This window comes from Vombatus ursinus, unplaced genomic scaffold (genome assembly GCF_900497805.2).
Source record: "Vombatus ursinus unplaced genomic scaffold, bare-nosed wombat genome assembly UNPS02008996.1, whole genome shotgun sequence".
NCBI classification, from domain to species: domain Eukaryota; kingdom Metazoa; phylum Chordata; class Mammalia; order Diprotodontia; family Vombatidae; genus Vombatus; species Vombatus ursinus.
In genome coordinates, this window is record NW_020948774.1 from 10,905,081 (window position 1) to 10,922,356 (window position 17,276).

Consider the following 17,276-nt stretch of genomic DNA (forward strand, 5'->3'; position numbering starts at 1 on the left):
ATAATCTAAGGGTTATGGATCTTGAAGAAAAAAAATCATGAAAAAGTGTAGTAGAGGTTAATTAGTGGCTTCTAATCAATAGGGTCCCCTTAGCTCACTTCATAAGATTGCAGAATGAAAGGGAGAGGTTACAGAGAAAATAAGATATTAAAGTATTACCTTTCTTCCAGAGTTGGCCTGGTCTTGTATCATTACCTTGTAAAAAGTGTACCACTTTCATATTTTGAGTCATTTTGTACCTTGTAAAGATCATAAGACCTAGAGTAATTCATATTATGAGTGGCCTTGTAAAAAGTGCAAAACTGTGAATGAGCCCATTCACAGATTTCAATAAGTGTAAAGTAGTGCTGACACTTTATTTCTCTCAGAAAATATAACAAAGTACCTCCTTCAACTTGTTGAATTTATAGAATGGCTATTTATTGGCTGACAAAAGAATCAGCCACAATTCTGCCGGCTTTTAAAAAGCCAGTTAGCCAGTGCTACAGTCTCTAAGGAAGTTAACTCAGTGAATCAAGAAAGTCATCTCTGGCAGCTGAGAAGAAAACCAGATAGGAAAGAAGAACAGTTTTTTAAGGGAATTACTCTTCAACTTTTTCAGAGTGTAGCAAGGGTGCAAGGGGATTTCTCTCTCCTCCTTCCCTCAATAGAAATGGCATCATTCAACTTGCCCATTAGGAAATATTTTGCCCAGCAGAGAGCAGGTCTAGTGAATTTAACTATAGGGTCAAGTTGAGAGGTGTAGGCCCAAGGAGTCCAGTGAAGTGATCTGCCCAGCAAAACTGTTCTCTAGAGGGAACAGTCAGGACTGTGAAGACACCACAAGAAGAGAAAAAACATTTGAGTTCTGCTGAGGAAAAGATGTGTGTCATTTTTACTATATGCATTCCTCACTATGTGCCTTTCTCTTTATGAGCTCTGTGTATGTCTATTCTTATCAATGATATTGTATGTCCCACCACTTTGTTTTATAAGAGAGATGTTTTGTAACTATTGTATTTACTATACCATTTCATTAAATGTCTTTATTTTGATCTGTCTTCTCTGACTATGGAAAGTAAACCTACTGAATCATATGACCAACAAGATGAAGGACTAGACATTTTCTCTAATATTCATGACCTCTCAGACCTCTCCAAAACAGAAATTATGTGCCAAATATACAGCAACTTTGGCTTTCTTTATGGTCTAGGATATCAGGAGCTCAAAAGAAGGTAAAAACTCCATGAGCTAAAGCCTAACTCAAGCTCACTGCACATCCCCTTTCCCCACTATCAACCACATTACAAGCAATCTGACCCACAGGCTTGCAAAAGAACTCAAATCCACATCTCTATACCCCTTCCCTCTTTCTAATGCTATGGAGATCAAAGTGCTAAACTGCAGAAATTTTTTGAGGCCTCAATAACTAGCACCACAGCAGAACATTTTTTGTTCTGTAAAGGATCTCAGGAAAGCAGAGGAACAGAGAGAACAGGGCAAGTCATGTGCCTGGGCTTGAAATAGAGCTAAACCCCATAACCAGAACTACCCCCTCCTTGGAGTTCTAAACTTCATATGGCAGAAGTCACGCCAAATTGTAATAGCACCAACATGGTAATACTCTGTAGTGCTGGACCAGAGAACTGAGAACCAAATGGGAAGGGACAGGATACCATACGTGGGATGTGTATCACTCCATGAAACCTGAGCGAAAGATCTCAGCAGCCAACTGGGGACAGTTATCTCCAGCATCTTTCCCCAGTTCAGTTGGTTAGAGAACTAGACTGGTGAACCATGAATTGTCCAGCATGGGAGGAGGCTAAGATACATTGAGAGCTAGCCTCCAGGGAAATCTGTTAGAGGGGAGAGGGAGTCTAAAAGTGAGCAATAGGGGAAAATATGAGAGGGGAAAGACTGAAATCAACAAAGATCTCAGGCGGAAGAAAACCAAAAAACCTTTACCATAAGCAGATAAACCAGTATGGAAAGCATTAATAGCAGAAGGAAATATGCTCTCCAGATCTAGTAAATGAGTTCAGGCATCTAATAATAAATACTGCAAAATAAAGGAAAACTATTTGACATTTTATATTACAGAGGATATTGCTGCTTTTGAGGAGAACATGGAACTATATCATACTGTTTCTCCATTATTTAAAAGAGAAATGAGAATTATGAGAGGAGAATATGTGGTACACAGTAGAAATAATTGATGAAATAGAAAAACTTGAATCTATGAAGATGTCTCACCAAGGAAACAAAAAGAAAACAATCAATGGGAATGAAAATACACAGAAGTGAAAGACAATCTGGAAGAGAAGCAATGGAAGGCTAGGCTAGGTTAAGGGTAGGAGAATTGGGAGATTGGGCATAAAGATAATGAAAGGCCAGTTGATAGGATTATAGCCTCAGGCAAATGCCACAGCTTTGGCCATGTGGGAAAGTTCAGAGCTTTTCCTTTTTGGGGTCTAGATCCCAAGGTCTTTTCCTTTTAGGGGTTCAGATCCCATTCCCATCAGACCCACCAGAAAACTCAAGAGGGAATGGAATAGTATGTTCTAAAATGCAATAGAACTCATGATATAGATGAGATAGACATGCTGAAAATCTGATAACCATAAATAAAACCATAAATGAAAAAATATCAATGTTCCATAATAAAGAGGCATTCAAAACATTCTTAGAAAGGAAAGCAGACCTGAAGAAATTATTTGCTTCTCAAATACCTCAGGCAACAGAAATGTAGGAGGGGTGAACAAATGCAGCAGCTAAGGACAGCAAGGGAGTGACAGAGAGATAAGTAAGAGGCTTCTTTTTAATGTACATAAGGAGTGAAAGAAGATGTCAGGTGGAGGTAATGGTGCAGAGATGGGCCTAGGACCCTATGGATAGAACTTCACCACACCCTGCCTACAAGTGAATCAATGGTTTTTTATTTGTTTTGGGGGGGCACTAAATTGCAAAATGAGAGTCTGCATGAAAGTAGGGAGGGGAGGAAGACAGACAGAAATGTGTGGTGTGATCTGGTCAAGTTAAGCGTTATCAGTGACAGGACAGTCACTCCTGTGGGCCGAGAATTCAAATAAAGTAGGGAGGTTGGGTACTAGCAATTGTGGGAATCAGGAAAGGCTTTATGGAGAGGGTAGTGTCTGTGGACAGTTGCTAATTCTGTGTGGCAGAGGTGAGGAAGGAGTGCATTTCTGGTATGGTGAATGGCCAGTGCAAAGACATAGAGATGTATGAGGAAAGAAGGTCAAATCAGGTGGACCATAGAGTGTGAGAAGAGGAATAATATATAATGCAACTAAAAAGGTAAGTCAGGGTCAAATTGAGGCTTTAAAAGCCAAACAGAAGAGTTTATATTTTATACAGAGGAAATAAGTACCTACTAAACATTACTAAGGGAACTAACATTGTCAGAAGTGTGGTTAAAGATCACCTTGACAGCTGTGTGGAAGATGGATTGGAGTGGGAAGAGACCTGAGGCAGGAAAACCAGTTTGGAGTACTTTGCAAATGTCTAGGTAAGAAGTGATGAGGCCCTGAATTAAGTACGTGGCTCTGTGAATGGAGAGAGACTTGGATGTTTTAGGAACTATAGTACATTTTCCTTGTCATTAATACTCTGTTCATTTGTGCATGTACATTGGAATCTGAAGATTTTACTATTTATTCAGTTACTGGTTTTATTATTTTTTTCTTTTGTAAACTCAATGTAACTGCTATCTCTTTTCTACATTTTACTCATTATGGTATATAGGTTATTGGATAAATGTAGGCAATTTCCCTACTCTCTCCATTTCTTTTCATTTTGTAGGATTAAGGCAAATACATTTTTCTTAGCTCTTACTAGCTGCACTCCTTTGACTCCTTTCTTTATTTGAAACCATGTTATAGAAATTCAAATCCTAATTTCAAATAAAATCTTTTTAACCAGCTACTCAATTTTAAAATCTACTGTTCTCTTCTGAATTCCCTTTCCTTAATATGTAAATATAGAATATTGGTAGAAGTTTAAATGGACAAATAAAGTTTGTCTTACAGTGTTTCTAAAATTTATCATGTATTAGATTTTTCCCAGATAACTAGTTTACTAATTCTTTTTCCTATACCAATAAAAGTGCAGTCGTCTCTGTTAATGGTCTTTTAATTATTCCACTATTCACCATCCCCACAGAATCTTCTGAAGACAGCCTTGGATTTTCTCAAGCTAGAGAAGCTTGAATTCAGTGGAATTCGAGGGAATGCTTTGAGTCAACAGGTCCAGAGCATGTATGAGGAATTCCAGAATGTGTACAAAACCTTTTCAGAGTGCTCCTATGATTGTCTGGACCTTACACACACAGTAAGTAAAGGGATTCATAGTTTCACATCCAGTGTTCTAGATGGGCAAATAACTAAGCTATCTGCTTGCAGTACTTACTCCCACTATCTTTCTCTCTTTCTGTTGTTGAAGGAGAAGTAAGATGTTGCTTCCTCTCTGTACTTTATTAGTTAGGAGAAGCAAATAAACCAAGAGTTTCACAGTGGCAGAAGGAAGGATGAATAAAAACCTAAAGAAAGTCCAGAATAGTATAAGCAATTGTGAAGGAAAATGAGCCCCAATTCTCAAACTAAAGAGAGAACTCTGAAGTCTCCCTAGAGATCATGAAATAACAGCAAGAAACTCTAGGTTGATTCAAAAAGGAAATAAAGTTGTTAAAATAAGATTTTAGAAATGAAATTAGGTCAGAAATCAGAGCTCTTATTGTAGAATTGAAAAAAAAATACAGAATATAAAACTTCAAAGATAAGGTAGAATTTTCTCCAAAGAAGTAGCTCTAAAAGATTAAATGACAGATTTATTATACAAAAATAGAACTATGAAAGATAATTTGGTAGAAGAGATACAAAAGGAACCAAATTTTTAAAATTTTTTTATTAATTAATTTATTTTTAGTTTTCAACAATCACTTCCATAAGCTTTTGAGTTGTAAATTTTTCTCCCCCCTCCTCTCTTCCCAAGACAGCGTGCAATCTGATGTAAGCTATACATATACATTCCTATCAAACATATTTTCACATTAGTCATGTTGTAAAGAAGAATTAGAACCCATAGGAGGAATCACAAGAAAGGGGAAACAAAACAAAACAAAACAAAACAAAAAAAAGTAAATAGTATGCTTTGATCTGCATTCAAACTCTATAGTTTTTCTCTGGATGTGGATAGCATTTTTCATCATGAGACTTTTGGAGATGTCTTAGATCCTTGCATTGCTGAGAAGAGCTGAGTCTATCAAAGTTAGTCATCCCACAATGTGGCTGTTACCGTGTACAACGTTCTCCTAGTTCTGCTCACTTCACTCAGCATCAGTCCATACATGTCTTTCCAGGTTTTTCTGAAGTCTTCCTGCTTATCATTTCTTATAGCACAATAGTAGTATTCCATTACATTCATATACCACAAATTGTTCAGTCATTTCCCAATTGATGGGCATCCTCTCAATTTCCAATTCTTTGCCACCACAAAAAAAAGCTGCTATAAATATTTTTGTACTTATGGGTCTTTTTCCCAATTTTTTTGTGAGGCAATTGGGGTTAAGTGACTTGCTCAGGGTCACACAGCTAGTAAGTGTCAAGTCTCTGGTCTGAGACTGGATTTGAACTCAGGTCCTCCTGACTCCAGGGCTGGTGCTCTATCCCTTGCACTACCTAGCTGCCCCTCCTTTTCCCATTTTTATGATCTCTTTGGGTTACAGCCCTAGAAGTGCTATTGCTTGGTCAAAAGATTTGCACATTTTTATAGCCCTTTGGGCATAGTTCCAAATTGCTGTCCAAAATGGTTGGATCATTTCACAACTCTACCAACAATTCATTAGTGTTCCAATTTTCTTACATCTTCTCCAACATTTATCATTTTCCTGTTGTCATGTTGGCCAATCTGATAGGCCAATCTCAGAGTTGCTTTGATTTGCATTTCTCTAATCAACAGTGATTTATAGAATTTTTTCATATGACTATAGATAGCTTTAATTTCTTCATTTGAAAACTGCCTGTTAATATCCTTTGACCATTTATCAATTGGGAGAATGACTTGTATTCTTATAAATTTGACTTAGTTCTCTATATATTTTAGAAATGAGGCCCTTATTAGAGACATTGGTCGTAAAAATTCTTTCCCAGTTTTCTGCTTCCCTCAAAGAGAGCCAAAATTTAAAAAAAAAAAAACATTAATTCTATAAGATGGCAAAGTATCTAACCTTGAAGATAATGTGCAGCAATAGTTTAATCATTGGCATTTATATTGCACTTTGAAGTTTGCAAAGCATTTTACAAATATTATTTCATTTGATACATTAACTCTGGGAGGTAAGACTTTATTATTATCCTTATTTTACAGGTAGTGAAATAAATAAACAATAAAGATAATTAGTTTCCCAAAAGAACCTGACAAGTTAAAAAAAAAAAAAGTAACCCTACAAACTGCACTGCAGGAATAGTAAAAGAAAACTTTCCAGGACTTTTTAATAAAGGCATTAAAATACTGATTATGGCCATAGATCACTGCCAGAATGGGGGCAGCTCCCTTTTGTGTGTTGTTTCATCCTATTAGAATGTAAGCTCTTTGAGGACAGGAGCTGTCTTTCTCCTTACTTCTATTTGTATCCCCAGTGCTTAGCCCAGTGTCTGGCACATAGGAAGCATTTAATAAATATTTTAATGCCTTTTGTTTATTATTTAAACATAACAAATATTAATTAATACAAATACAAGCAAAAGATACAAAACTAAATGGAGACTTAATGATAGTGTATAAAGGGTAGGTCAAAGCACAATTCATAGAAACAATAATTATATGAAAGATAATGGTAAGGCTGAGATAGCATACCAACATTTCTGGGATATCGCTAGAGTAGTACATACACTGAAAAATTAGAAAAAAGAGTAATAAAGTGATAAAATAAAGAACTAAATAATAATTTTTTAAAAAATAGGCACAAATATCTTTTATTTATTTATTTATTCATAAATTTAGACTTTAATACTAAACTTTAAATACACAAAAATAAAAAATTATGAATTTACATATTGAAATTTAAATACAAAATAAGAAAAGAAAAAAAGTGTGCCATGTGCACAGCAGAATGTAAGAGAGGATTCAAAATGTATAGCAATAAATTTCCATTTCAAGAAAGCCTATATAATAGGTACTACACATTATATTGAGAACTGTCCATCTTTGCTTCCTTGTAAGTTTAATTTTCTCTGCTGTGCACTTTTTACTTTGTTTTTTTCTCCCTTCATCCCCTCTGAATGCTACAATTAAGTGCAGATATACATATAGATATAGATATTTACATACACATATACATTTATATACATACATATATATATACATAATACATACATAAATATATAGACATATACTTTCCTTAGCAAATTCTACTCCTGATCTTTGTTTTTGTTTGTGCATCTCTTATTTATTTTCCCTCTTGACTCCTCTACTTTACTTCTACCCTCTACCTTTCCTTCCTATTACTTAACCTACCTCCACCTCCAAGGATCCCTCCCTAATTCTCCCATTCCCATAAACCTAAACACCCTTCTGTACCCTGCTTTGATCTATAATCTCACCCTCCCCTCTAAAGATCCCTTCCTTATCCTCTCAAGGATCCCTCCCTTATCCTCCCATTTCCATTAATCTGAACACCCTTTTATATCCCCCATTTAACCTATTCCCTTACACTCCCCTCTAGAAATCCCTCCCTTATCTTCTCTCCCCTTCCTATTCCCTTAGTGTTTTCTTTCTTTCTAAATTTAGAAGACTTTTATACTCTTCTAGATATATATGTATTATTCCCTCTCAAACCCATTCCTGTTCCTCCTCTTACACTTCATTTGTATAAGATAGTTACTCTTTTTAGCTGTTCCTGAACAGTTTTACTTTTTAAAATCATGTCATGCTCAGGTTTACCCCAATCTTTCTTACAAACTACCCAATTACTAATAACAGTCTTAAACATATGTTTTACAAAAGGTAAAAGGTAAATATAAGAAAGGTAAACAATCTGTCCTTATTGAGTCCCTTGTATTTGTCTTTAGTCTTTGGTATGTACCTTATATTTCTCTTGGCTCTTGTATGTCAAATCTTCTATTAAGTTCAGGTTTGTTTGTTTGTTTTCTTAACTGAGTTCTGAAAGTCTGACAATTCATTACATATGTATTTTTTTTCGTTCAGGAGTATGCTTAGCTTTGGTGGGTCTGGTATTTTTGGACAGAACCCCAATTCTTTTGCTCTTTAATATATAGCGTTCTAAGATCTGCGGTCTTTTAGTGTCATTGCTGCTAGGTCTTGTGTGATTCTAATTCTGGCACCACCATATTTGAATTTTTTTTTTTTTCTTGTTGCTCATAATATTTTATCCTTGAACTGGGGGTTTCAGAATTTAACTATGATATTTCTGTGGGTTTCCCTCATAGGATCTCTTTTAGGTGGTGATTGGTGGATTTTTTCTATTTCTACTTTCCCCTGTTGCTCTAATGCTTTAGGACAATTTTTAAAAATTATTTCTTGTATTATTGTATGAAGATTCTTTTTTTTTGATCATAGTATTCAGTAGTCCAATTATTCTTATGTTTTCTTTTCTTGATCTGTTCTCCAGATCAGTTGTTTTTCTTATGAAATGTTTCACATTCTCTTCTATTTTTTCATTCTTTACATTTTGTCTTATTATTTCTTGATCTCCTATAACTTTTCTGACTTCCCCTTGCCAATTCTGATTTTCAGGGAGTCATTCTCTTCCTTAAAATTCTGGATCTCTTTTTCTAATTGGTTGACTTTCTTTTCATAATCTTCTTGTTTTTCTTGGATTTTTTTTTTTCAGTTTTTCCTCAATCTCTCTCATTTGATTTCCAAAGTCTTTTTAAAGTTCTTCTATGAATTCTTTTTGGGCAGGTGACCATTTGATGTTATTCTTTGGGGTAGAAGAGAGTTTCTTTGCTTCAATCTCCTCCTCTGAAGACAAACCCTGGTCTTCTCTATTGCCATAGTGACTCTATGGTTGGATTCTTTTTCCTTTGCCTGTGCATTTTTTTTTTTAATTTGTAGTAGCTTAGTTTTTGTAATCACTTCTAGCCCTGAGGTATGGGGAATGGTGCCTCTGGCCTCAGATCCTCCTTCAATTCTTCATTCAGGCCTGGAATGAAAACCAAGACCTCCAACTTCCTGTAAGTGCTCATAGCCGGCAGAGTCCTCGCCCCACTGCTTCTACATTCTCGGGCCTGTGTTGATTCCTTCTCACCTAAAAACATCTCCACAGCACAGCTGGGTCTGTTGTTCCTTGTCAGCAGAGGCTCTCTTGATCTTCCCCAGCTTAGACTCCCAACTACCCTCACTGTCCCAGATAGAAAAGTTCTGTGGCTGGAGAGCCGAGGCAGCCCCCAACCCAGCTAACCCCAGGGCTTGCCACTTGTTTAAGTGATCCTAGCCAGGAGGTGTTTACTCTTCACAGGGATCAAACCTAGCCCTGGGATTTTTATTCAGATCCTCTCCCATGGTCGCAGAGGGACTCCTGTTCTGTTCCTACTCTTATTTATTTTTATCACTCTATGTTCTAGGCACTATTTTATCTCATTTGTGGGGGAAAATCTTGAGAGCTTGGAATTTTCTGACCTACCCAGCCATCTTCCCAGAATCCTCTTGGCACAAAGAAATCTTTAAAATTTGAGAAGAGATAAAATGGAAGTGAAAGAATTATAGAAATAATAAGTTAAATTACTAAAATAAAAGTCAGTTCTTTGGAAAGACTAAGAAATTGATAAGCTTTTGAAAAATCTGTTTTTTTTGAAGGAAAGGAAAATCACATTACCAATTTTTTAAATGAAATTGCAACAGAGAAGTAAAAAGAATTATCAAAACCTACTGTATACAACTATATGCTAGCAAAATTAATCACTTAAAAGAAGTAGAGGGTTATCTACAAAAACATAAAATACTCATAACAGAACAAGATATAGAAATCTTAAATAACTCAGTTACAGAAAATGAATTGAATAAGCTATAGAGGAAGTACTTGTGAAAAAAAGTCTTTGGTTTCGATTAATTTACACATGAATTCTAACAAGCATTATAAAAATAACTAATACCTATGTGACACAAATTATTCTCAAAATTAGAAAGAGGAATCATTCTATTAAATGCCTTTTATGAGACAAATGTAGTCTTAATATCTTGGCCAGGGAAGGATAATGCAAAGAAAGAGAACTATAGAACAATATCACTAATGAATACATATGCAAAAATAAATAAATAAAATGTAACACATTTTGAAGCTATTACAGCAATATATTTTTTAAAATTCTTCATTATTATCAAGTTGGATTCATACCAAAGAAGCAAGAATAAATCAACATTAAGAAAACATTTGACATAATGATAATATTTGCAACCCCAAAATCACATCAATTGATGTAAGAAAAATGTCTTTGACAAAGAACAACATTCACTTATGCTAAAACTTTAAAAATGCAATCCTAGAAATAGCATTTTAATATAATAAATATCATATATCTAAAACAAAAAGCTATTATTATTTGCAACAGTAAAGTATATTTCCCAATTAATACAAAAGTAAAACAAGGATGTCTCTTTTCCCAGTATTATTTGCCATAGTTCTAGCAATACTAGCTATAACAATAAGGGAAAGAAAGGCTACACAATGGCCAAAAGGAAACAAAATTATTGCTATTTGAAGATGACATAATTATTTGCTTAGAAGTGCTCAAAGAAACAGCAAAGAAAGTAATTAACACAATCATTTGCTTTAGTAAAGTAGTAGGATATATCATAAATCCACAAAAACAAGCATTTTATATAATAACAAAAGCCAATAGTCAAATCAATAAGTATTTATTAAGCACCTGCTAAGTGCCAGGCAGAGTACTATTGGGCTATTCCCTCAAACTCATGGGAGAAATGTACTTGTCAACAACGGTCCAATGACTGTGGCTCACAAATAGGAGGCCAGACTGAAAGTAGAGATTAGCATGCTAAGGAATCTGCTCTCACTAATAGGAAATCTGGCTCCCTAGGATACAGATTTGGTTTTGGTTACCTTCCACGATTACTTATAGTACATAGCCAATCAGCAGCATTTTGCAGAATCTTAGGATAGATAAATAACAAGAGGGGGAGGAGTAAAGAAAGAAGGGATCAGTCAAAGGAGAAAAGGGTAAAAAGGGATTATTTGAAATTCAAGTGGCAAGAAGAAGAAAACATTCCCTGTTTAAGTTCAAGAGACCAGCAGAAGAGACCAAAAACTTTTGCAATTGTGAAAGCAGTCTTTTTAAGCAAAACTGCAGTGTCTCTTATCCAAGAAGAATAAGTAATTGTTACAACAGTGGTTGAAACCATCTAATTTACTATTACTTTGCAGAAGGGTTGAAAACTTTCTAATATTAGGTCATTCAGTAGTTGGGGGATTGTTAGTCTATCAAGATGTCATGAAATGGTGGTGGTTCCACTTTTTCCCACAGTGCTAAGCACTGGCGATACCAAAAAATGCAAAAAAATACTCGCTTCTTTCAAGAAGCTCACAGAGTAATGGGGAAGACAATATGTAAACAAATATGTACAAGCAAGATATATGCAGGAGAAACTGAAGAAAATCTCAGAAGGAAGATACTAAGATTAATAAAAACTGGGAGGGAGGAGGAAAAAAGCAAAAGCAAAATCCCATTCAAACAGCTACAAAATGAAAAAAATATCTGAGACTCAGTCTAACAATATAACATAATATATATGTGACTACAGTTACAAAAAACATCTTTAAAAAATAAAGAATGGGGGCAACGAGGTGGCACAATATATAGAACTCCAGCCTTGGAGTCAGGAGGACCTGAGTTCAAATCCAAACTCAGACACTTGACACTTACTAGTTGTGTGACCCTGGGCCAGTCACTTAACCAAAAAGCAAAAAAAAAAAAAAAAAAAAGAATGACTTAACAAACGCATATTTGTTGCTCATAATTGTGCTGTAACAATAGAGTAAAGGTGATTATACTATATAAAGTAATTTACAGATGTAGTGCTGTGTCAAACTAGTAAGAGGTTTCTTTATAGAGCTAGACAAAATAATTGCAAAATTCATTTAAAGGAGTAAAAGGTCTTAAATCTCGAGGGAAATAATGAAAATAAATGGGAATGAAAAAAAGAGTATAGCATTTCCAGAATTCAAATTATATGATAAAGCATTAATCATCAGAAGTTTTCATATTGGTTCAAAAAATAGAAAAGTTGATCAGTAGAATAGAATAGAAAAGTAAGAATCAAAACCAATTGAACTGAATAATCTAGTGTGCAATAAATCCAAGAATATTAACTACTTGGGGAAGAACTTTCTATTAGACAGAAACTTCTGGGAAAACTGGAATGTGGTTTGGCAGAAATCAAATTTGATCAATACCTTATGCCACATAGTAGAATAAGCTTAAAAGATTTTATAAACTAATTATAAAGGGTCACACCATTTAAAAAACAGAAGAGAACGTGATCAAGTGCTTTTCTCAACTGTGGTCAGCAGAAGAATTTTAACCAGAAGGATAGAAGGGATCACAAAAACTAAAAGAGATAATTTTGATAGCACAAAATTGAAAACTTTTAGCACAAAATAATTAAATGTATCTGGGATAAGGCTTTGTGTCAGTTATTTAAGTTATCCAGAGGTTTCCAAACTTATTTGGCCTATTGTCCCCTTTAAAAAAAATTACTCAATGCCCCCCTGGAAATCTACTTTCTTTAACCCTTTAACAGTTTTTTTTTAAATTCCCATCATTTCAAACTACTACCGCCTCCTGGATTGTTCTAGTACCCCACAGGGGGTGGTATTGCCCACTTTGGGAACCTATGTGAGGGAATTAACAAAAATGTGTAAGACCAAGAGGCCATCCCAGAATTGGCAGGTGGTATCAGGATATGAACAGATAGTTCCTAAATAAAGAATTGTGAGTTCATAGATCATAAATATAGATCTAGAAGGTACCTCAAAGGTCATCTGGTCCTATGATGTCAAACTCTAATAGAAATAAATCCCTTGGGGCAGCTAGGTGGCATAATGGATAGAGCACTGGTCCTGGAGTTAGGACGACCTGAGTTCAAATCCGACCTCAGACACTTGACACTACCTGTGTGACCCTAGGCAAGTCACTTAACACCAATTGCCTAACCAAAAAAGAAAGAAAAAAAAAAGAAAAGATCTCTGTCTGTGGCATATTGACTTAGAAAACCACAAATTAGCATTATCTGTGTTGAGTGATATTTTAATTTATTTTGTTAAACATTCCCCAATTACATTTTAATATGGTTCAGCCTTGCCTAGGGACTGCAAGTTTGACACCTCTGATCTAGTCTAAGCCCTGCATCTTAAAGATGAACTGCTAAGACCCTGAGTGTTACCCAAGGTCAGAAAGGGATTAAATGGAAGAGTCAAGATTTGAACCCAGAGCCTTTGATTTCAAATTCAGCACTTTCTATTCTACCTTATACCCAAAGAAGATCAAAGTAAATCCATATATGCCATGATATTTGTAGTCACTCTTTTAGTGGTAGCAATGAACTGAAAGTTTGGGAATGGTTAAATATATTCTGAGAAAGGAAATAATGGAATATTTGCCTTAAGAAATGATGAGTATTAAAAATTCTGAGAAACATGAAAAAACTTACATAAATTAACAGTATGAAGTAATAAGCAGCATTAGAAATTAATATATATGATGACTACAGCAATCTCCACCCCCAACATTGTAGATGTTCTTTTCTCTCAGTAGAGTGTAAGCTCCTTGATAGTAGGGAATTCTTTATTTTGGTCTTTGTAACCCTTGCACCTTAGCATAGTACCTAAGACATGAAAGGAACTTAATAAATGCCTACTAAATTAAATTGTAAAATTAAATCTGGCAGCAATGAGAAAGATGAATGGGTGGTAGCAATTAGAATAGAGAAAATGGTGGAGAGTTAAGAGAAAGAGAGAGAGACAGAGACAGACAGAGATCTGTAATTTGGGGTTAAAAATTATCTTTCTAATATGGGTTTATCCCAGATGCAGTTAATGGAGCTTATTGGCTATTCACATCTTAATGTGAATTAATTTAATCACATTGATTTTCTCCTGAGGCCTAGCTTAAGTAGTTTATGGTGAAAGAATGACAGTTTTGATTGATAGGAAAGAATGAAAAGTTAATTTTGGAAAATGAGAAACTACTATATAGAGCAGGCCTTGGATGCCCTAGAAGTGGAATGTGGGGGTGGGAGTGGAGAGGTAAGGCGTTCATAAGGATGCTGTTAATGATGGGGTATGGACCCAAGCCAAGATCTTTTCCCCTTGCCCCAAAAGCAATCTGGCTCTATGGGCCTCAGCTCCTCATCTCCCTTTGAAAGCCCTAGCCCTACCTTTTGATCTTATTCAGATGCGCCTTCCAGCCTTCCCTTGCCCTAAAAAGAATCTGGCTCCCATTTGTCTACAGGCCCCAGAAAACCCTTAAACTTTTCTTATCTGATCTCAAACAGTTCCTTAAGGACTCCCCTTACCTCCCTTTGAAAGCCCTAACCCCACCTTTTGATCTTATTCAGATGCCTTTCAAACTTCTTCCTTCCAGTTCCTCTCATTATCTATTCCCCTTGTCTATTCAGTGTCTCAGACTTCCAATTGGAATTCTTCTAAGTTTTCTAGACCCTTTCCCAGCCCCTCCTCTGGTTACCCAAAGTTACTTTAGTGTATATAAGATCCACCCTGGCCCCCATTTAAACACAGAGACATTCTCATGCTCGCTCGTCCCTATGGGCGTTACTAATGTTCAGACTCCTTAAGAGTCTGGCCTGTATGGTTTATCTCTAATAAACTTATTCTCTAGCTGAAAGAAGATTTAGGTTGAATTCATTCAGGCAGGGCCCGCATGTCATGATCTCAGGGGACCAAGCACCCTTAAAACTCTAGACCTCATCAATGCCTATGTGATAGAAGGGTCAGAAGGAGGCATAGAAGTGGAGGTGGGAGGATACCAAAGATAAATTTCACCTACTTTCAAGTTTTGTCCAATATTACAAGAATGATGTAGCCATATATGTAAATAAAAAACAAATCATGTTGTAGTACAGTAGTTTGGGGGAAATTAAGAAATCCTTAAGCATCAGAGTACTCCAAATATAAAGTCAAAGAATGTAGTTAGGGAGACCTTGGTTCAAATCCTGCTTCAGATACTGCTCATTAATCTTTGTCCCTAATTAAGTCATATAACATCTCTCAGCTTCAGTTTCCTCATCTGTAATAAGGATCTGATTAGGACCTACTTCACGAGGTTGTTGTGAGGATCAAATGAGATTATGTAAATGACTGCAAACTTTAAAGTGTTGTATAAATGTTAACTATCATCATCTTCATTGTTATTTATTTTGTTTATACTTTTTGTCTCTTCAGCAATTTGAAAATTATGTCTCTGAATTTAACCAGAAAGTAGAAGATTTGGATCGAAGATTAGGGATGGTCTTCATCCAAGCTTTTGATGATATAGCTGGCTTAGAACATGCTTTTAAGGTTTGTATCTGTTGCTAAGGAATCAACCCCATTGTGTTTGGTCAGTGTGGTATCCCAATATTGTCCCGAATGACCCTGTTAGTGAGGATCGTGTGATTATTGTGTTCCTACAGTGTTAGGATTTCTTGATCCACTGAAACTCCTGGGAAAGGGCAGAATTGGGGTTCCTCTGGGCTGGAAATATGGTCTATTTCAGTCTATTTTGGATGCAAGAAAATATTCTGAAAATTCTGAGTGTGGATGAAAAAGTTTTCTCTGAAACTCTTTTAAGTTGGTTCAATGCCCATACTCAGGTATAGTCTTCCCCATAAAATTTAAAAAAAAGAGAGACTGTTGTTCCCATCCAGATACCGTGACTTTTAATATAATGCCAAAAGGCAGTGTGGCACAGTGGAAAGAGTATTGCATTTAATCCACTTACTTTTGATATCGTGTCCAAGTCACTTAATGATTCAGCCTTATTTTCCTCATTTATAAAATACAGGACTTGGCATTCATGACTAATAAGGTTGTTCTAAATCTGTGATCCTGCTATATATTATTGGATAGCAGAAGGACATGAATAGTTCTGATGTTCCATGATGAAAGGAATGTCCCAACCCATAGTTCTGTACCCAGGGAAGACTTTGGGGATCCCTTATAACCACCCCAACTTGTGGGCTTAAATGAGAACGGCCTCAGGAAACTGGCTTTAGTTAGGAGCTACTTGTCGTAGTTCTATCCCAGGTAAGGCCAGAAACATCAGAGACACCCTTGGAGGAAATGGTGATTTCGAAGTACCTCCTGTGGATTTTTAGCAACTTCAGGAAAGCTCTAGAATACCTCAGAACTCAGTTCCAGAGTCTTAGAGCTACACCACACTCTGGCAGAGTCCTTGACTCAGGGTTAGTCTCTTTATCTTCCTTCTCCAAATCCTCTTCTGCAGTTTTAGAATTCATGGAACTGATTTTTTTTTTAATTCTTTGACTTTCCTTCCTTTATTTCACCCTTTTCTGCAGCTGCTTGAAATATTTGGGAGTCTGCTTGAAAGACCAGTAGTAGCCATGGATGCATTTGATAAATACCCTATCCTGATCACCATGTTCAACAGTGACTTGGATATCATTAAAACAATCTATTGTCAGCGTGTCCAGGAGGAGTCAGAACTTGGTATGAATTTAGTTTTCAAAAATTTCTGAGGAATGTTCTATTACCTCTTTTATACCTTTGAAATGTCATGATCACTATGACGTGCCTCAGTGGAAAGCAATAACAGTTTCCATTTGTTTGAATTCCTGAGCACCTTAAAACCCATGAATTGCCCATATCTATGTCTGAGAAGAGCACATCAATGAGTAGTAGATTACCTGTTGTTTATGTTCAGGAGAGGCCTTTATAATATATTGAGATAGCAAAAATTGTGAGAAGGGCGGGAGAGGGTAGCCACAAGTCCTGAATGATTATGGTCTTCAAGACAGAATTTTACCTATTTCTCAGTTGCTCAAAGTTTTTCTGACTCAGTACCTAGAACTCCAATGATGTTAGGGCTTGGAATGAGACTACCTGTGCTATCAAGGAGAAATTTGCAACTGGGACCACTTTGGCTCATCCTCTTCTTCTACCTCATTGTACTTAAGTAATTATAAAAGTAATTAATCAAGAAATTAATTAACAGGGACAGTTAGCCACTTTGGATATATAGTGTTATGAGAGAAATATTGTGAAATACTTATCTCCATTCTGATCCAAG

At 35.9% G+C, this 17,276-nt stretch overlaps 1 protein-coding gene across 1 annotated transcript in view; it reads left to right on the forward strand.

Moving 5' to 3' along the window:
- DNAH9 (dynein axonemal heavy chain 9) overlaps positions 1 to 17,276 on the forward strand; it is a 466,635-nt gene that overhangs the window by 33,305 nt on the left and 416,054 nt on the right. Inside the window, exons 7-9 of the mRNA XM_027850079.1 lie at positions 4,159 to 4,326; positions 15,431 to 15,547; positions 16,546 to 16,696. Coding sequence (XP_027705880.1) covers positions 4,159 to 4,326; positions 15,431 to 15,547; positions 16,546 to 16,696 — 436 coding nt within the window. The remainder of the gene's footprint in view (positions 1 to 4,158; positions 4,327 to 15,430; positions 15,548 to 16,545; positions 16,697 to 17,276) is intronic.